The sequence below is a fragment of the Giraffa tippelskirchi genome, chromosome 11 (genome assembly GCF_054371585.1).
Source record: "Giraffa tippelskirchi isolate mGirTip1 chromosome 11, T2T-mGirTip1v1.2.pri, whole genome shotgun sequence".
Classification (NCBI taxonomy): domain Eukaryota; kingdom Metazoa; phylum Chordata; class Mammalia; order Artiodactyla; family Giraffidae; genus Giraffa; species Giraffa tippelskirchi.
This window is the reverse complement of record NC_137285.1, coordinates 77,001,134-77,020,558: the sequence shown is the minus strand read 5'-3', so window position 1 is coordinate 77,020,558 and position 19,425 is coordinate 77,001,134. Positions and strand designations below refer to the sequence as shown.

The 19,425-nt window shown below is 55.7% G+C and overlaps 1 protein-coding gene and 1 long non-coding RNA gene across 2 annotated transcripts in view; one reads left to right on the top strand and one right to left on the bottom strand.

Annotated features, from left to right (window-relative positions):
• Positions 1-19,425, top strand: part of LOC145527606 (uncharacterized) — a 109,861-nt gene that overhangs the window by 16,022 nt on the left and 74,414 nt on the right. Inside the window, exons 8-14 of the long non-coding RNA XR_014069768.1 lie at positions 128-239; positions 4,415-4,640; positions 6,878-7,135; positions 7,755-7,866; positions 12,042-12,267; positions 14,505-14,762; positions 15,383-18,904. This is a non-coding gene — a long non-coding RNA (uncharacterized LOC145527606). The remainder of the gene's footprint in view (positions 1-127; positions 240-4,414; positions 4,641-6,877; positions 7,136-7,754; positions 7,867-12,041; positions 12,268-14,504; positions 14,763-15,382; positions 18,905-19,425) is intronic.
• LOC145527507 (uncharacterized) lies at positions 17,519-19,311 on the bottom strand. The gene is made up of 3 exons (XM_081545596.1): positions 19,135-19,311; positions 18,423-18,735; positions 17,519-18,171 (listed from the first exon to the last, which is right to left on the bottom strand). Exons 1-3 carry the CDS (start codon positions 19,267-19,269, stop codon positions 17,543-17,545), a joined length of 1,077 nt encoding a protein of 358 aa, XP_081401722.1. The 5' UTR covers positions 19,270-19,311; the 3' UTR covers positions 17,519-17,542.

Below are 19,425 nucleotides of genomic sequence, written 5' to 3'. Positions count from 1 at the left end.
CAGGGGAAGACGAGCTCTCGTCCTGCTGGGGTAGGGGAAGGGGTGGGGCCGGGGGAGGTCAGGCTCCAGCAGTGGGAGGGGCTTGAGGTCCGCCTGCGGCAGTTGGTGACGTTCCTGCTCCCCTCAGGGCAGAGCCGCCGGCCTGAGAATGAGGGCGCTGCTGAGCCCAGGGGCTGGGATGGCCCGTTGCTGCTGTGGTCCCAGAGCTCCACCCGAGACCTGAGGGAAGCCGTCTGCCCGTGAGTCCTCTCCCGCTTGTCTGTCAGCTTGTTTGAAGCATGCTGGGTTTTCTGCCCGGCTGGCTAAGGCGAGTCCCTGGAAATGCAAGGGTGTGGGTTTTGGCAGACTTCAGGGAAGACATGCCAGATGAGCCTGGGAGACTCCAGCTTAAGCTGGATTCAGGAGATATCTCTTCGGGCCAGCTAGTAATTGTAGGATAAGCCTAATGAGTCTTCACAGGATGAAGAGAGTAACGTGCCAAGGTAGCAATTGATGTCCTCATTCGAGAGGATGAAGCTGGTGCTCAGAGAAGGGGGGAACTTGGCCACAGCAAGGAGGTGTGCACCCAGACAGAACCCCCCAGATCCGGCCATTGGAGCTCAGGGAGGCCACTGGTGTGGCTTGTCCCTGTGGCAGGGCCCGAGGCAGGCAGCCCACCCTGATTCCTGCGGGGGCCTGACTTGGGAAGTGCCATCTGGTAGCTTTGAGACTCACCAAACCAAATTGCACTGGAGAGAGGAGGGACACCTTCCTTCATCCACCCCCCACCCCCGCCGGATTCCCACATACCCTGACCCCTTTCTCTCGATTTCGGAGCCATTTCCAGAGTCCCGCTCATATGACCTCATTTGAAGTGCACTGTGGACGGGCTGCCATCTGCAGCTGCTACCACAGCAGCCAAGGGCTTTAGCTCCCGACTACCTCCCTTCCTTTGGAACTTGGGGGCCCTCTACTCCCCACTTGCACACCACAGACCTTTGCTGAGGATTGTGGGGACCCTCACTCAGTTTGCAGCACGTTGTAGCCATCCCTGTCCTCCCTTGAAACTCAGCTTGTGAGCTCCTTTGGAGCAGCGTGGCCCACCTGGCTGCAACGGAAGAGACACAGCTGACAGTGAAACAACAGCTTAGATCTGAGAGCCGGAAAGCTCTGTCAAAAGGGACCTCCCTCTTCACACCGTAGAGGCTGTAGGAGCCGCCAGGCTTTCGGAACCAGTGCTGGGGCCAAAATGACTCCACAGCTGTTTTCCTTCCTGGGGAGGGTTCTGGCTCGAGCGGGAATGGCTCAAGTCTCCTAAGGTTCTGAAAGCCCACTGTGTGCAGATTCACGGTACACAGAGAGGAAAAGGTGGAGTCCTAGCCTGGAGGTGGTCACAGCTCACGGATGAGCCAGGCAGGCAGGCAGGCAGGGCATGAGAACACCTGAGCTGCCTTCATGAGTGAATGGTGTGGGGGCAGAGGAAGAGAAGCCGGTCTGCTCCCTCGTGTGGTGCCCAGGGCAGGTTGTCCCCAGAGGAAACCCTTACGACGGTGAGGACTATCACTGCTGTTTCCCAAGGGGTTCCGTCGGTGCGTGTCTTCCCCGGAGCGGTCAGGCCGTCTCTCAAGTACACTGGCCATGGGCATTGCCTCTCCTTGGAACTTCCCATGTGTTTCTCTTTTTTATGGAACAGTGATTTTCTAGAGTGGTTCTGGGCCACAAGGATGTTGGGTCATTTTCTAGCCTTCTGTCATGAAGAACGCTTTCCTGGGCATGGGGGTGGTTTGTTGTTCCAGCTCCCTTTCTTGGCTTCTTTTGGGAGCTGGTGCAACAAGAGGAGCTCAGCCTCTGCCTTCTGGCTGAGATGTCACCCTTCAAACAGCAATGCCTGCCTGGAGATAATGATGGCAGTTGCCAAAAGGGCTTCGTTTGGCACATGGTATCTTGAAAGGACGTACACCGTCCTTTCAGCTATCAAAGGCTAGTTCAAATGACATAAAAATGAGAACTCTCCAATGGAGTCTTACAGTAGGTGGAGAGTCCGAAAAACACTCCTTCAGTCATTTCGCTGAGAGTCACTGATTGGGGACACCAAGAATATAGGAAGGAATGCAGAAAGAAAAGATGAAATTGTGTTCAGGATCGGGGGGAGGGATGAACAGGGCGTGCTTGCCTTGAATCCAGGCTTTGTTGGGGGGTGGGGCATAAAGATGGAACGGGTCTGAAACTACAAAGTGGTGATGGTAACACAGTATCACCAGAGTTACACAACAGTGTTCCCAGATTGCAACAATGATGAAAAAGTTTACTAATCCCAACTTAACCAACAAAAATCCAGGAAACCATACAAAAAATAAAACGTCACCAGAAAGGTGGAAACAAACCACATGCAAAGCAGTTCAGGGGAAAGGAACTCCATGTCCCCTGGGGGCAGACCGAGTTGCCGGCATCCACGGTGAGCAGACAGGGATGGAGGCTGCAGAGCCGACCGCTCCCCTGGACGTGGTGTTTCCGGTAAGGGCTCTGGGTCTCTGTCCAGAGCGGGGGCTCTTTCTCCCTGCAGGGCTGGGTGAGTCATCGTGGGCGTCTGGGTGTTGCGCGGGAGCCAGGGCAGGCTCTCCCTGCCGAGGCGGTGACTCTTCCTCTGCCTCGGGTTCTCTTGCCAAAGCCCGAGCAGGTAGAGGTGCACGTGGAGGTGGAGGTTCTCGCTGAGGGGGTGGGACATCAGTGCCTGGGGCTGGGGGTCCTGCAGGCACGGAGATCCGATCTGCCCGGTGTGCTGGCCAGTACCCAGCTGGCCTGGTGTCTCTGCGAGGGCAAGTCTCGCTTCTCCATCTGCCCTCGGTGGATCCCTGGGTCCTGCACCTGGAGCCACCACCTGTGTGGGGACAGGTCTGGGAAGTGGAGCCTGGTTCCAGTTGGAGGCCAGTGCTAGAGCTGGGGGAGAAGCAAAGTTTGCCCACAGGCCAGCCTTGGCATGTGCGTACCCCGGGACAGAAACCTTCCAAGAGGTTCCCAAAGAATACCCAGCGTCAGATGTCTTTTGGGACTGAAGTGTGCAAGATGGGGGGCGGGGGGTGTGAGGCCAGCGCTTGCTGCAGGCCCAGCAGCAGCTTTCGAGGACTCGTCCCTGTGTAGCTCAGCACCCCTCCCCACACACTCCCGTGCACCAGCCCCAGCGTCCTCACCTCTGTGCTGTGGCGTGCTGGGCTCCAGGTCCTCCTGGTGCCTCAGAGGCCGGGGTTCTCTGGACTCTGGGTCGGAGCCGGGTGTGCTGAGCTCCGTGGAAGCCTCAGACTGGGCCGCCGGCTGTATCCTGGGCGGTGTCTCGGCAGCAGGCCTTCCCCACCTCCGCGTCTCCCCCGGTGGGGCTGATGCCTCCGTGGGCACGCTGACCTGGAGCCTGCACTGGGCCTCACGGGCGGGCGGGTGGTGCTCCGACCCCTCCCTCTGGGAGCTGGATGGGGTGTCCCCGTCCTCGGCCTCATCACGTGGGAAGCTCTGCAACGACAGTGACCGTCAGCCAGCCATGCTGGGAGTTTTCCGAGCTGGGCCTGGCCAGTGGAGCCGCTGCTTCTGCCTGCTCGAACTTCTCTTCCCAGAAGGGTCAGAGACGTGTGTCTGCTCAGATCCCCACCCGGGAGGAAAGAGACCCATCTGAGGGTGTGAGGTCAGCCTGGCCGGTCGGCGCTGCCCACACTCTCCCCATCCCGCCCAGCCTGCTCTCCCCTGGGGTGTGGGCACAACTTGTCCACAGGCTTCTGACCCCACATCCGCCTGGGCTTCCTTGAGGGAGACACAGCCCGAGAAACCCGCATCCCCACACACAGGCAAAGGACCCGGTGTTTCCGGGTGGCATGGGAGAGGTGGCCTGGCCCGGCCTGGGGCTCCCCGTGTTACCTTTCTGTTTCTCCGGGCAAAGGGCCAGAGGCCTCTCGGGGGTGTCCTGAGCCAACGTCGACAGGGTGCCCACTCACACTGCCTGTGAGCTCTCCTGAGGCCCCGGCCTCTGGGCAGGGGCAAACAGCAGAACATCTTGGCAGCAAGTGATCCGGCTGGGGGCTCCTCTCCGCTCTGGAGGCCTGGATACCCGGATTGCGGGTTCTGTTGGGTTCTGTTGCCGGCAGGTGACATCATTTCCTGGGGTTCGTGCTGAGGTCCCTTCCTCAAAACTTCCCAAGGGAATCTCTGGGTTTCTGACTGCTCGACCACCCCCCTTAGGCCATGTGCAGGCACAATGACACCCACACGGCCCAGCCCACAGCCCTGGGGAGGCCTGGGTTCAGCCAGGGCCTGAGCTCCGAGGACCATGCTGCTCTCAGACCAGGCTCCTTCTTCTCATAAGTGGTGTGGCCCTGGACAAGCATATGCCCCTCAGGGTTGCCCCAGTCTCTCCATCTGCAGAGTGGGGGTCATTCTCCCATCTGCTTCCTAGGTCTGTCGGCCTACGAGCAGCTCCATGCCTTTCCACCTGGGGCCGATATCACGTGGAGCTCGTGCGCTGAGACTTCAGAAAGAAAGATTCCATCCAGGGCTGACACAGCACAGAATGGGGCAGAACGAGGCCTGGATGCGCCGTGGAACCCAGGAAAAGGCACTCCCCCTCCTGACTGTTTTGAGACCCCGCATCCAAGTTGGAGGACCGAAAGGAAGACTCGAAGGTCTCCCTCTCTTATAGAAAAGAGTAGCCAACTTTCTGGTCCTCTGTTTCCATTGAGATTCTGTTCAAGGGTCCCAGCTCGGCTTCTGCGGGTGGCTGAGCTTCTAATGGCTCCCTGCGTTCTTGTCTTTTCCTCTCCAAACCTTCCGTCCTTTTCCCCCTTCTGGGGTGGAAGGGCGCTGTCATTGCTTCTACCTTCGAGACAGATTGAGGAATAGTCTGGACCATCGACTCCTTTCCTCTCTTTGGTTCCGTGTCTCTCTCTGGCTGTGTCCCTCTCTTTTCCTTTCTCAATTCCGTCTGTGTCTTCCTCTTTCTCTCTCGTGTGTGGATGGATGGATGGATGCTAGGGATGCACATGTATATGATTAGATGAGGGTTATGTTTTAGGGATAGGTTAGAGGGAGAGAAAGGCTTTAGGTCAGAGTTGGTCATGGGGGAAGGGTCAAGGGTGGTGGTGGTGTTTCTTGGAATCTGAGTGCTGTGCATTCTTCGTCTCTTTCCATATGAACCCCTTCTCAGATACACCACTTGCAAGGAGTCTCTCGTGTTCCGTTTCCTATCTTTTGCATTTGTGAATGCTTAGCCTCTCTGTTGTGAATAGGTTCCATTGGATGGAAACCCAGTGGTGTACTTCGTTTACCTCTTTCCCTTACTTGAAGAGACCCATTTCGACCTCCGCCCAGCAAATGGCAAGGAGACTCTGATGTTAAGGAGCCTTTGACCTACGCTTCTTTCTAGCTATCTCATGACATCAGTCTTTAGGGTGAGGTTTTTCCCCGATATTGAGGTGGTATGAGATCAAACCCAATAGCGTTCTTCAGATGTAGCTGTCTGGTTTTCCCATGGACATTGATTGAAGAGGCTTTCTTGTTCCCATTTGGATATTCTCACCGTCTGTGTCAGAGATGAGTTGACCATGGATGCTGGGGTTTGTTTCTGGACCCTCAACTTTATTCCATCGATCTGGATCTGTGTGTGTTGTTGTATTCCCAATAGCATACTGTCCTGCTGCTGCTGCTGCGGCTAAGTCACTTCAGTCGTGTCTGACTCTGCAAGACCCCATGGCCTGTAGCCTACCAGGCTCCTCCGTCCAGGACATTTTCCAGGCAAGAGTACTGGAGTGGGTCGCCATTGCCTTCTCCGATACTCTCCTGAGGATCCTAGTTTGGTCGTCTAATTTCCTTTCACACAACCTTGGATGTCCGTATCGGGGCTTTTTCGTCGGATTGTATTGACAATGTAGGCTCTTTTCTGTTTCCGTACCCCTTTTGCAATTCTTTGTTCGGTGCGAAAATGCATTGGCATTTTGGGAGGAATAGCATGGAAGCTGTGGATTGCCATGTGGGGCTGTGACATGATTTTCCCAGTAGGAATTCTTTCAAGCCCTGAGCACAGCTTCTCTTTCCAGTGATTGGTGTGGGCTTGATCTTCCTCCTTCCATCTCTCGCCGTTTTGTGAGAACAGGTCCATCCTTCCCTTCTGGGGTAGATGGACTCGTGGATATCACTTCAGTGAATGGCATTGTCAGTGGGGGTGATAATTCCCTTCTCATTGGAAGACTTTGCTGTGAGTATTAGAAATGCAAGTGACTTCTCTTCCCCTTCCTCCCTGTCCATGTCTCAGAGCCACCGGGAAACAGAGGCCTCATCCACGGTCACACAGGCCTGAGGGGGTGCAACTAGACTGTTGTTTCTTCAGGCCCTCAGTGCTGGACATCATCCGGGATACTCTGTGTGTGTCTTCCTCCGTCTGGTGTCCCTTCAGACCTTTCCCTAGTTTTCACAGGCTTGTTGTGTTGGCGTTCTTTGTCTGTTTGGAGACACATCCTTGATAAGCTTTGTGTTTCCACTCATTCGTCTCGCGATGTATGACCTGTCTTTTGCTTTTGTAATGAGGTCTTTCCCACAGTAGATATCTTTGATTTTGCAAAGTCCACTGTATTCTCTGGGTTTTTTTTGTGGACTGCCTTTTAGTTTTGTGTGTGAAGACTCAAAGCACGTGTCCGGTTTCTGCTCATTGTTCTTCTAGATTTGTGACAAGTTTTCATGGAAAGTTTGTCTAGGGATAACTGGAAGTGAACTCGGTGTAAGGTGTCAAGTCTCCATCTCCATTCATGTCATCCCCTGCAGTTTCCAATTCCCTGTTCCTGAGTGGTTTTGGAGATCTTGTGGGAAGGTTGGTTGCATTGGAGTTTGCATTTCCACCTTGATTCGATTCACACTGTTCTGCCCTCAGGGACACTGTCAAGGGGGAGTGAGGAGCAGCCTGCACTTCCAGCAGTGACCACACGGTGGGGCGAGTGCTGCTCTCCCCTCTGGGAGCCCCAGGCCACAGGCATCCCAGTGAGGAGCCAGCTCTGTGCTCAGCTGAAAGGAGTTAGTCTCTCAGGAGCCTCGGAGCCCTTGCCTTTGGATCACCCAGGGTGGGCATTTACTGGGACAGAAAAAATTGCCCTGAATTCCATGGACGGAAGAGCCTGGCTGTGTAGAGTTGGTGAGTTGCCGTGAATCAGACACAACTGAGGACACAAAAATTCAATAGATTAAAACACATTTTGGGGGTGGGGGGGAGTGAAAGTGGGTGATGTGGGTTTTTTTGTCTTATATAATAGCCAAGGGAAATCTAGTTTAAACCTAAATTCACATAGATGGGAAAGGTATAGCTCTCCGTCACCCTATTTAAAAAAAAAAAAAAACTACTAAACTTTTCTGAAAGTTTATTTAGTAGCTTCCTTGAGCAGTTTATTGTGGAGCATTTTTTTTTTCTGTGACATTGGCCTCATTAAAAATTATGGTTTGCCTTTAGTGGATAATTTTGTTCATTGGTTTCTTAGAGAACCTTGGTAATCTTTGAGTTTCCTGGGGAGTATGGTCACATGACCTGGCCCTGGCCAATCGGTGCGTTCCACCTCCCTGGCCACTGTGATTGGCTCCGGGCTGGGGCAGTGCCCAATCGGGGCCCAGGGCCGGGCCTCACGTTGGAAGCCAGGGGAAGACGAGCTCTCGTCCTGCTGGGGTAGGGGAAGGGGTGGGGCCGGGGGAGGTCAGGCTCCAGCAGTGGGAGGGGCTTGAGGTCCGCCTGCGGCAGTTGGTGACGTTCCTGCTCCCCTCAGGGCAGAGCCGCCGGCCTGAGAATGAGGGCGCTGCTGAGCCCAGGGGCTGGGATGGCCCGTTGCTGCTGTGGTCCCAGAGCTCCACCCGAGACCTGAGGGAAGCCGTCTGCCCGTGAGTCCTCTCCCGCTTGTCTGTCAGCTTGTTTGAAGCATGCTGGGTTTTCTGCCCAGCTGGCTAAGGTGAGTCCCTGGAAATGCAAGGGTGTGGGTTTTGGCAGACTTCAGGGAAGACATGCCAGATGAGCCTGGGAGACTCCAGCTTAAGCTGGATTCAGGAGATATCTCTTCGGGCCAGCTAGTAATTGTAGGATAAGCCTAATGAGTCTTCACAGGATGAAGAGAGTAACGTGCCAAGGTAGCAATTGATGTCCTCATTCGAGAGGATGAAGCTGGTGCTCAGAGAAGGGGGGAACTTGGCCACAGCAAGGAGGTGTGCACCCAGACAGAACCCCCCAGATCCGGCCATTGGAGCTCAGGGAGGCCACTGGTGTGGCTTGTCCCTGTGGCAGGGCCCGAGGCAGGCAGCCCACCCTGATTCCTGCGGGGGCCTGACTTGGGAAGTGCCATCTGGTAGCTTTGAGACTCACCAAACCAAATTGCACTGGAGAGAGGAGGGACACCTTCCTTCATCCACCCCCCACCCCCGCCGGATTCCCACATACCCTGACCCCTTTCTCTCGATTTCGGAGCCATTTCCAGAGTCCCGCTCATATGACCTCATTTGAAGTGCACTGTGGACGGGCTGCCATCTGCAGCTGCTACCACAGCAGCCAAGGGCTTTAGCTCCCGACTACCTCCCTTCCTTTGGAACTTGGGGGCCCTCTACTCCCCACTTGCACACCACAGACCTTTGCTGAGGATTGTGGGGACCCTCACTCAGTTTGCAGCACGTTGTAGCCATCCCTGTCCTCCCTTGAAACTCAGCTTGTGAGCTCCTTTGGAGCAGCGTGGCCCACCTGGCTGCAACGGAAGAGACACAGCTGACAGTGAAACAACAGCTTAGATCTGAGAGCCGGAAAGCTCTGTCAAAAGGGACCTCCCTCTTCACACCGTAGAGGCTGTAGGAGCCGCCAGGCTTTCGGAACCAGTGCTGGGGCCAAAATGACTCCACAGCTGTTTTCCTTCCTGGGGAGGGTTCTGGCTCGAGCGGGAATGGCTCAAGTCTCCTAAGGTTCTGAAAGCCCACTGTGTGCAGATTCACGGTACACAGAGAGGAAAAGGTGGAGTCCTAGCCTGGAGGTGGTCACAGCTCACGGATGAGCCAGGCAGGCAGGCAGGCAGGGCATGAGAACACCTGAGCTGCCTTCATGAGTGAATGGTGTGGGGGCAGAGGAAGAGAAGCCGGTCTGCTCCCTCGTGTGGTGCCCAGGGCAGGTTGTCCCCAGAGGAAACCCTTACGACGGTGAGGACTATCACTGCTGTTTCCCAAGGGGTTCCGTCGGTGCGTGTCTTCCCCGGAGCGGTCAGGCCGTCTCTCAAGTACACTGGCCATGGGCATTGCCTCTCCTTGGAACTTCCCATGTGTTTCTCTTTTTTATGGAACAGTGATTTTCTAGAGTGGTTCTGGGCCACAAGGATGTTGGGTCATTTTCTAGCCTTCTGTCATGAAGAACGCTTTCCTGGGCATGGGGGTGGTTTGTTGTTCCAGCTCCCTTTCTTGGCTTCTTTTGGGAGCTGGTGCAACAAGAGGAGCTCAGCCTCTGCCTTCTGGCTGAGATGTCACCCTTCAAACAGCAATGCCTGCCTGGAGATAATGATGGCAGTTGCCAAAAGGGCTTCGTTTGGCACATGGTATCTTGAAAGGACGTACACCGTCCTTTCAGCTATCAAAGGCTAGTTCAAATGACATAAAAATGAGAACTCTCCAATGGAGTCTTACAGTAGGTGGAGAGTCCGAAAAACACTCCTTCAGTCATTTCGCTGAGAGTCACTGATTGGGGACACCAAGAATATAGGAAGGAATGCAGAAAGAAAAGATGAAATTGTGTTCAGGATCGGGGGGAGGGATGAACAGGGCGTGCTTGCCTTGAATCCAGGCTTTGTTGGGGGGTGGGGCATAAAGATGGAACGGGTCTGAAACTACAAAGTGGTGATGGTAACACAGTATCACCAGAGTTACACAACAGTGTTCCCAGATTGCAACAATGATGAAAAAGTTTACTAATCCCAACTTAACCAACAAAAATCCAGGAAACCATACAAAAAATAAAACATCACCAGAAAGGTGGAAACAAACCACATGCAAAGCAGTTCAGGGGAAAGGAACTCCATGTCCCCTGGGGGCAGACCGAGTTGCCGGCATCCACGGTGAGCAGACAGGGATGGAGGCTGCAGAGCCGACCGCTCCCCTGGACGTGGTGTTTCCGGTAAGGGCTCTGGGTCTCTGTCCAGAGCGGGGGCTCTTTCTCCCTGCAGGGCTGGGTGAGTCATCGTGGGCGTCTGGGTGTTGCGCGGGAGCCAGGGCAGGCTCTCCCTGCCGAGGCGGTGACTCTTCCTCTGCCTCGGGTTCTCTTGCCAAAGCCCGAGCAGGTAGAGGTGCACGTGGAGGTGGAGGTTCTCGCTGAGGGGGTGGGACATCAGTGCCTGGGGCTGGGGGTCCTGCAGGCACGGAGATCCGATCTGCCCGGTGTGCTGGCCAGTACCCAGCTGGCCTGGTGTCTCTGCGAGGGCAAGTCTCGCTTCTCCATCTGCCCTCGGTGGATCCCTGGGTCCTGCACCTGGAGCCACCACCTGTGTGGGGACAGGTCTGGGAAGTGGAGCCTGGTTCCAGTTGGAGGCCAGTGCTAGAGCTGGGGGAGAAGCAAAGTTTGCCCACAGGCCAGCCTTGGCATGTGCGTACCCCGGGACAGAAACCTTCCAAGAGGTTCCCAAAGAATACCCAGCGTCAGATGTCTTTTGGGACTGAAGTGTGCAAGATGGGGGGCGGGGGGTGTGAGGCCAGCGCTTGCTGCAGGCCCAGCAGCAGCTTTCGAGGACTCGTCCCTGTGTAGCTCAGCACCCCTCCCCACACACTCCCGTGCACCAGCCCCAGCGTCCTCACCTCTGTGCTGTGGCGTGCTGGGCTCCAGGTCCTCCTGGTGCCTCAGAGGCCGGGGTTCTCTGGACTCTGGGTCGGAGCCGGGTGTGCTGAGCTCCGTGGAAGCCTCAGACTGGGCCGCCGGCTGTATCCTGGGCGGTGTCTCGGCAGCAGGCCTTCCCCACCTCCACGTCTCCCCCGGTGGGGCTGATGCCTCCGTGGGCACGCTGACCTGGAGCCTGCACTGGGCCTCACGGGCGGGCGGGTGGTGCTCCGACCCCTCCCTCTGGGAGCTGGATGGGGTGTCCCCGTCCTCGGCCTCATCACGTGGGAAGCTCTGCAACGACAGTGACCGTCAGCCAGCCATGCTGGGAGTTTTCCGAGCTGGGCCTGGCCAGTGGAGCCGCTGCTTCTGCCTGCTCGAACTTCTCTTCCCAGAAGGGTCAGAGACGTGTGTCTGCTCAGATCCCCACCCGGGAGGAAAGAGACCCATCTGAGGGTGTGAGGTCAGCCTGGCCGGTCGGCGCTGCCCACACTCTCCCCATCCCGCCCAGCCTGCTCTCCCCTGGGGTGTGGGCACAACTTGTCCACAGGCTTCTGACCCCACATCCGCCTGGGCTTCCTTGAGGGAGACACAGCCCGAGAAACCCGCATCCCCACACACAGGCAAAGGACCCGGTGTTTCCGGGTGGCATGGGAGAGGTGGCCTGGCCCGGCCTGGGGCTCCCCGTGTTACCTTTCTGTTTCTCCGAGCAAAGGGCCAGAGGCCTCTCGGGGGTGTCCTGAGCCAACGTCGACAGGGTGCCCACTCACACTGCCTGTGAGCTCTCCTGAGGCCCCGGCCTCTGGGCAGGGGCAAACAGCAGAACATCTTGGCAGCAAGTGATCCGGCTGGGGGCTCCTCTCCGCTCTGGAGGCCTGGATACCCGGATTGCGGGTTCTGTTGGGTTCTGTTGCCGGCAGGTGACATCATTTCCTGGGGTTCGTGCTGAGGTCCCTTCCTCAAAACTTCCCAAGGGAATCTCTGGGTTTCTGACTGCTCGACCACCCCCCTTAGGCCATGTGCAGGCACAATGACACCCACACGGCCCAGCCCACAGCCCTGGGGAGGCCTGGGTTCAGCCAGGGCCTGAGCTCCGAGGACCATGCTGCTCTCAGACCAGGCTCCTTCTTCTCATAAGTGGTGTGGCCCTGGACAAGCATATGCCCCTCAGGGTTGCCCCAGTCTCTCCATCTGCAGAGTGGGGGTCATTCTCCCATCTGCTTCCTAGGTCTGTCGGCCTACGAGCAGCTCCATGCCTTTCCACCTGGGGCCGATATCACGTGGAGCTCGTGCGCTGAGACTTCAGAAAGAAAGATTCCATCCAGGGCTGACACAGCACAGAATGGGGCAGAACGAGGCCTGGATGCGCCGTGGAACCCAGGAAAAGGCACTCCCCCTCCTGACTGTTTTGAGACCCCGCATCCAAGTTGGAGGACCGAAAGGAAGACTCGAAGGTCTCCCTCTCTTATAGAAAAGAGTAGCCAACTTTCTGGTCCTCTGTTTCCATTGAGATTCTGTTCAAGGGTCCCAGCTCGGCTTCTGCGGGTGGCTGAGCTTCTAATGGCTCCCTGCGTTCTTGTCTTTTCCTCTCCAAACCTTCCGTCCTTTTCCCCCTTCTGGGGTGGAAGGGCGCTGTCATTGCTTCTACCTTCGAGACAGATTGAGGAATAGTCTGGACCATCGACTCCTTTCCTCTCTTTGGTTCCGTGTCTCTCTCTGGCTGTGTCCCTCTCTTTTCCTTTCTCAATTCCGTCTGTGTCTTCCTCTTTCTCTCTCGTGTGTGGATGGATGGATGGATGCTAGGGATGCACATGTATATGATTAGATGAGGGTTATGTTTTAGGGATAGGTTAGAGGGAGAGAAAGGCTTTAGGTCAGAGTTGGTCATGGGGGAAGGGTCAAGGGTGGTGGTGGTGTTTCTTGGAATCTGAGTGCTGTGCATTCTTCGTCTCTTTCCATATGAACCCCTTCTCAGATACACCACTTGCAAGGAGTCTCTCGTGTTCCGTTTCCTATCTTTTGCATTTGTGAATGCTTAGCCTCTCTGTTGTGAATAGGTTCCATTGGATGGAAACCCAGTGGTGTACTTCGTTTACCTCTTTCCCTTACTTGAAGAGACCCATTTCGACCTCCGCCCAGCAAATGGCAAGGAGACTCTGATGTTAAGGAGCCTTTGACCTACGCTTCTTTCTAGCTATCTCATGACATCAGTCTTTAGGGTGAGGTTTTTCCCCGATATTGAGGTGGTATGAGATCAAACCCAATAGCGTTCTTCAGATGTAGCTGTCTGGTTTTCCCATGGACATTGATTGAAGAGGCTTTCTTGTTCCCATTTGGATATTCTCACCGTCTGTGTCAGAGATGAGTTGACCATGGATGCTGGGGTTTGTTTCTGGACCCTCAACTTTATTCCATCGATCTGGATCTGTGTGTGTTGTTGTATTCCCAATAGCATACTGTCCTGCTGCTGCTGCTGCGGCTAAGTCACTTCAGTCGTGTCTGACTCTGCAAGACCCCATGGCCTGTAGCCTACCAGGCTCCTCCGTCCAGGACATTTTCCAGGCAAGAGTACTGGAGTGGGTCGCCATTGCCTTCTCCGATACTCTCCTGAGGATCCTAGTTTGGTCGTCTAATTTCCTTTCACACAACCTTGGATGTCCGTATCGGGGCTTTTTCGTCGGATTGTATTGACAATGTAGGCTCTTTTCTGTTTCCGTACCCCTTTTGCAATTCTTTGTTCGGTGCGAAAATGCATTGGCATTTTGGGAGGAATAGCATGGAAGCTGTGGATTGCCATGTGGGGCTGTGACATGATTTTCCCAGTAGGAATTCTTTCAAGCCCTGAGCACAGCTTCTCTTTCCAGTGATTGGTGTGGGCTTGATCTTCCTCCTTCCATCTCTCGCCGTTTTGTGAGAACAGGTCCATCCTTCCCTTCTGGGGTAGATGGACTCGTGGATATCACTTCAGTGAATGGCATTGTCAGTGGGGGTGATAATTCCCTTCTCATTGGAAGACTTTGCTGTGAGTATTAGAAATGCAAGTGACTTCTCTTCCCCTTCCTCCCTGTCCATGTCTCAGAGCCACCGGGAAACAGAGGCCTCATCCACGGTCACACAGGCCTGAGGGGGTGCAACTAGACTGTTGTTTCTTCAGGCCCTCAGTGCTGGACATCATCCGGGATACTCTGTGTGTGTCTTCCTCCGTCTGGTGTCCCTTCAGACCTTTCCCTAGTTTTCACAGGCTTGTTGTGTTGGCGTTCTTTGTCTGTTTGGAGACACATCCTTGATAAGCTTTGTGTTTCCACTCATTCGTCTCGCGATGTATGGCCTGTCTTTTGCTTTTGTAATGAGGTCTTTCCCACAGTAGATATCTTTGATTTTGCAAAGTCCACTGTATTCTCTGGGTTTTTTTTGTGGACTGCCTTTTAGTTTTGTGTGTGAAGACTCAAAGCACGTGTCCGGTTTCTGCTCATTGTTCTTCTAGATTTGTGACAAGTTTTCATGGAAAGTTTGTCTAGGGATAACTGGAAGTGAACTCGGTGTAAGGTGTCAAGTCTCCATCTCCATTCATGTCATCCCCTGCAGTTTCCAATTCCCTGTTCCTGAGTGGTTTTGGAGATCTTGTGGGAAGGTTGGTTGCATTGGAGTTTGCATTTCCACCTTGATTCGATTCACACTGTTCTGCCCTCAGGGACACTGTCAAGGGGGAGTGAGGAGCAGCCTGCACTTCCAGCAGTGACCACACGGTGGGGCGAGTGCTGCTCTCCCCTCTGGGAGCCCCAGGCCACAGGCATCCCAGTGAGGAGCCAGCTCTGTGCTCAGCTGAAAGGAGTTAGTCTCTCAGGAGCCTCGGAGCCCTTGCCTTTGGATCACCCAGGGTGGGCATTTACTGGGACAGAAAAAATTGCCCTGAATTCCATGGACGGAAGAGCCTGGCTGTGTAGAGTTGGTGAGTTGCCGTGAATCAGACACAACTGAGGACACAAAAATTCAATAGATTAAAACACATTTTGGGGGTGGGGGGGAGTGAAAGTGGGTGATGTGGGTTTTTTTGTCTTATATAATAGCCAAGGGAAATCTAGTTTAAACCTAAATTCACATAGATGGGAAAGGTATAGCTCTCCGTCACCCTATTTAAAAAAAAAAAAAAAACTACTAAACTTTTCTGAAAGTTTATTTAGTAGCTTCCTTGAGCAGTTTATTGTGGAGCATTTTTTTTTTCTGTGACATTGGCCTCATTAAAAATTATGGTTTGCCTTTAGTGGATAATTTTGTTCATTGGTTTCTTAGAGAACCTTGGTAATCTTTGAGTTTCCTGGGGAGTATGGTCACATGACCTGGCCCTGGCCAATCGGTGCGTTCCACCTCCCTGGCCACTGTGATTGGCTCCGGGCTGGGGCAGTGCCCAATCGGGGCCCAGGGCCGGGCCTCACGTTGGAAGCCAGGGGAAGACGAGCTCTCGTCCTGCTGGGGTAGGGGAAGGGGTGGGGCCGGGGGAGGTCAGGCTCCAGCAGTGGGAGGGGCTTGAGGTCCGCCTGCGGCAGTTGGTGACGTTCCTGCTCCCCTCAGGGCAGAGCCGCCGGCCTGAGAATGAGGGCGCTGCTGAGCCCAGGGGCTGGGATGGCCCGTTGCTGCTGTGGTCCCAGAGCTCCACCCGAGACCTGAGGGAAGCCGTCTGCCCGTGAGTCCTCTCCCGCTTGTCTGTCAGCTTGTTTGAAGCATGCTGGGTTTTCTGCCCAGCTGGCTAAGGGGAGTCCCTGGAAATGCAAGGGTGTGGGTTTTGGCAGACTTCAGGGAAGACATGCCAGATGAGCCTGGGAGACTCCAGCTTAAGCTGGATTCAGGAGATATCTCTTCGGGCCAGCTAGTAATTGTAGGATAAGCCTAATGAGTCTTCACAGGATGAAGAGAGTAACGTGCCAAGGTAGCAATTGATGTCCTCATTCGAGAGGATGAAGCTGGTGCTCAGAGAAGGGGGGAACTTGGCCACAGCAAGGAGGTGTGCACCCAGACAGAACCCCCCAGATCCGGCCATTGGAGCTCAGGGAGGCCACTGGTGTGGCTTGTCCCTGTGGCAGGGCCCGAGGCAGGCAGCCCACCCTGATTCCTGCGGGGGCCTGACTTGGGAAGTGCCATCTGGTAGCTTTGAGACTCACCAAACCAAATTGCACTGGAGAGAGGAGGGACACCTTCCTTCATCCACCCCCCACCCCCGCCGGATTCCCACATACCCTGACCCCTTTCTCTCGATTTCGGAGCCATTTCCAGAGTCCCGCTCATATGACCTCATTTGAAGTGCACTGTGGACGGGCTGCCATCTGCAGCTGCTACCACAGCAGCCAAGGGCTTTAGCTCCCGACTACCTCCCTTCCTTTGGAACTTGGGGGCCCTCTACTCCCCACTTGCACACCACAGACCTTTGCTGAGGATTGTGGGGACCCTCACTCAGTTTGCAGCACGTTGTAGCCATCCCTGTCCTCCCTTGAAACTCAGCTTGTGAGCTCCTTTGGAGCAGCGTGGCCCACCTGGCTGCAACGGAAGAGACACAGCTGACAGTGAAACAACAGCTTAGATCTGAGAGCCGGAAAGCTCTGTCAAAAGGGACCTCCCTCTTCACACCGTAGAGGCTGTAGGAGCCGCCAGGCTTTCGGAACCAGTGCTGGGGCCAAAATGACTCCACAGCTGTTTTCCTTCCTGGGGAGGGTTCTGGCTCGAGCGGGAATGGCTCAAGTCTCCTAAGGTTCTGAAAGCCCACTGTGTGCAGATTCACGGTACACAGAGAGGAAAAGGTGGAGTCCTAGCCTGGAGGTGGTCACAGCTCACGGATGAGCCAGGCAGGCAGGCAGGCAGGGCATGAGAACACCTGAGCTGCCTTCATGAGTGAATGGTGTGGGGGCAGAGGAAGAGAAGCCGGTCTGCTCCCTCGTGTGGTGCCCAGGGCAGGTTGTCCCCAGAGGAAACCCTTACGACGGTGAGGACTATCACTGCTGTTTCCCAAGGGGTTCCGTCGGTGCGTGTCTTCCCCGGAGCGGTCAGGCCGTCTCTCAAGTACACTGGCCATGGGCATTGCCTCTCCTTGGAACTTCCCATGTGTTTCTCTTTTTTATGGAACAGTGATTTTCTAGAGTGGTTCTGGGCCACAAGGATGTTGGGTCATTTTCTAGCCTTCTGTCATGAAGAACGCTTTCCTGGGCATGGGGGTGGTTTGTTGTTCCAGCTCCCTTTCTTGGCTTCTTTTGGGAGCTGGTGCAACAAGAGGAGCTCAGCCTCTGCCTTCTGGCTGAGATGTCACCCTTCAAACAGCAATGCCTGCCTGGAGATAATGATGGCAGTTGCCAAAAGGGCTTCGTTTGGCACATGGTATCTTGAAAGGACGTACACCGTCCTTTCAGCTATCAAAGGCTAGTTCAAATGACATAAAAATGAGAACTCTCCAATGGAGTCTTACAGTAGGTGGAGAGTCCGAAAAACACTCCTTCAGTCATTTCGCTGAGAGTCACTGATTGGGGACACCAAGAATATAGGAAGGAATGCAGAAAGAAAAGATGAAATTGTGTTCAGGATCGGGGGGAGGGATGAACAGGGCGTGCTTGCCTTGAATCCAGGCTTTGTTGGGGGGTGGGGCATAAAGATGGAACGGGTCTGAAACTACAAAGTGGTGATGGTAACACAGTATCACCAGAGTTACACAACAGTGTTCCCAGATTGCAACAATGATGAAACAGTTTACTAATCCCAACTTAACCAACAAAAATCCAGGAAACCATACAAAAAATAAAACATCACCAGAAAGGTGGAAACAAACCACATGCAAAGCAGTTCAGGGGAAAGGAACTCCATGTCCCCTGGGGGCAGACCGAGTTGCCGGCATCCACGGTGAGCAGACAGGGATGGAGGCTGCAGAGCCGACCGCTCCCCTGGACGTGGTGTTTCCGGTAAGGGCTCTGGGTCTCTGTCCAGAGCGGGGGCTCTTTCTCCCTGCAGGGCTGGGTGAGTCATCGTGGGCGTCTGGGTGTTGCGCGGGAGCCAGGGCAGGCTCTCCCTGCCGAGGCGGTGACTCTTCCTCTGCCTCGGGTTCTCTTGCCAAAGCCCGAGCAGGTAGAGGTGCACGTGGAGGTGGAGGTTCTCGCTGAGGGGGTGGGACATCAGTGCCTGGGGCTGGGGGTCCTGCAGGCACGGAGATCCGATCTGCCCGGTGTGCTGGCCAGTACCCAGCTGGCCTGGTGTCTCTGCGAGGGCAAGTCTCGCTTCTCCATCTGCCCTCGGTGGATCCCTGGGTCCTGCACCTGGAGCCACCACCTGTGTGGGGACAGGTCTGGGAAGTGGAGCCTGGTTCCAGTTGGAGGCCAGTGCTAGAGCTGGGGGAGAAGCAAAGTTTGCCCACAGGCCAGCCTTGGCATGTGCGTACCCCGGGACAGAAACCTTCCAAGAGGTTCCCAAAGAATACCCAGCGTCAGATGTCTTTTGGGACTGAAGTGTGCAAGATGGGGGGCGGGGGGTGTGAGGCCAGCGCTTGCTGCAGGCCCAGCAGCAGCTTTCGAGGACTCGTCCCTGTGTAGCTCAGCACCCCTCCCCACACACTCCCGTGCACCAGCCCCAGCGTCCTCACCTCTGTGCTGTGGCGTGCTGGGCTCCAGGTCCTCCTGGTGCCTCAGAGGCCGGGGTTCTCTGGACTCTGGGTCGGAGCCGGGTGTGCTGAGCTCCGTGGAAGCCTCAGACTGGGCCGCCGGCTGTATCCTGGGCGGTGTCTCGGCAGCAGGCCTTCCCCACCTCCGCGTCTCCCCCGGTGGGGCTGATGCCTCCGTGGGCACGCTGACCTGGAGCCTGCACTGGGCCTCACGGGCGGGCGGGTGGTGCTCCGACCCCTCCCTCTGGGAGCTGGATGGGGTGTCCCCGTCCTCGGCCTCATCACGTGGGAAGCTCTGCAACGACAGTGACCGTCAGCCAGCCATGCTGGGAGTTTTCCGAGCTGGGCCTGGCCAGTGGAGCCGCTGCTTCTGCCTGCTCGAACTTCTCTTCCCAGAAGGGTCAGAGACGTGTGTCTGCTCAGATCCCCACCCGGGAGGAAAGAGACCCATCTGAGGGTGTGAGGTCAGCCTGGCCGGTCGGCGCTGCCCACACTCTCCCCATCCCGCCCAGCCTGCTCTCCCCTGGGGTGTGGGCACAACTTGTCCACAGGCTTCTGACCCCACATCCGCCTGGGCTTCCTTGAGGGAGACACAGCCCGAGAAACCCGCATCCCCACACACAGGCAAAGGACCCGGTGTTTCCGGGTGGCATGGGAGAGGTGGCCTGGCCCGGCCTGGGGCTCCCCGTGTTACCTTTCTGTTTCTCCGGGCAAAGGGCCAGAGGCCTCTCGGGGGTGTCCTGAGCCAACGTCGACAGGGTGCCCACGCACACTGCCTGTGAGCTCTCCTGAGGCCCCGGCCTCTGGGCAGGGGCAAACAGCAGAACATCTTGGCAGCAAGTGATCCGGCTGGGGGCTCCTCTCCGCTCTGGAGGCCTGGATACCCGGATTGCGGGTTCTGTTGGGTTCTGTTGCCGGCAGGTGACATCATTTCCTGGGGTTCGTGCTGAGGTCCCTTCCTCAAAACTTCCCAAGGGAATCTCTG

What these genes read in the sequence shown, in the direction of transcription:
- LOC145527507 (XM_081545596.1), bottom strand. Translation starts at nt 19,269, where the DNA reads ATGTTCTGCTGTTTGCCCCTGCCCAGAGGCCGGGGCCTCAGGAGAGCT. An exon ending in TTGCCCGGAGAAACAGAAAG is followed by an intron (nt 18,736 to 19,134) that starts GTAACACGGGGA and finishes CTGTCGTTGCAG; the next exon opens with AGCTTCCCACGTGATGAGGC. An exon ending in CAGCACGCCACAGCACAGAG is followed by an intron (nt 18,172 to 18,422) that starts GTGAGGACGCTG and finishes CTTCTCCCCCAG; the next exon opens with CTCTAGCACTGGCCTCCAAC.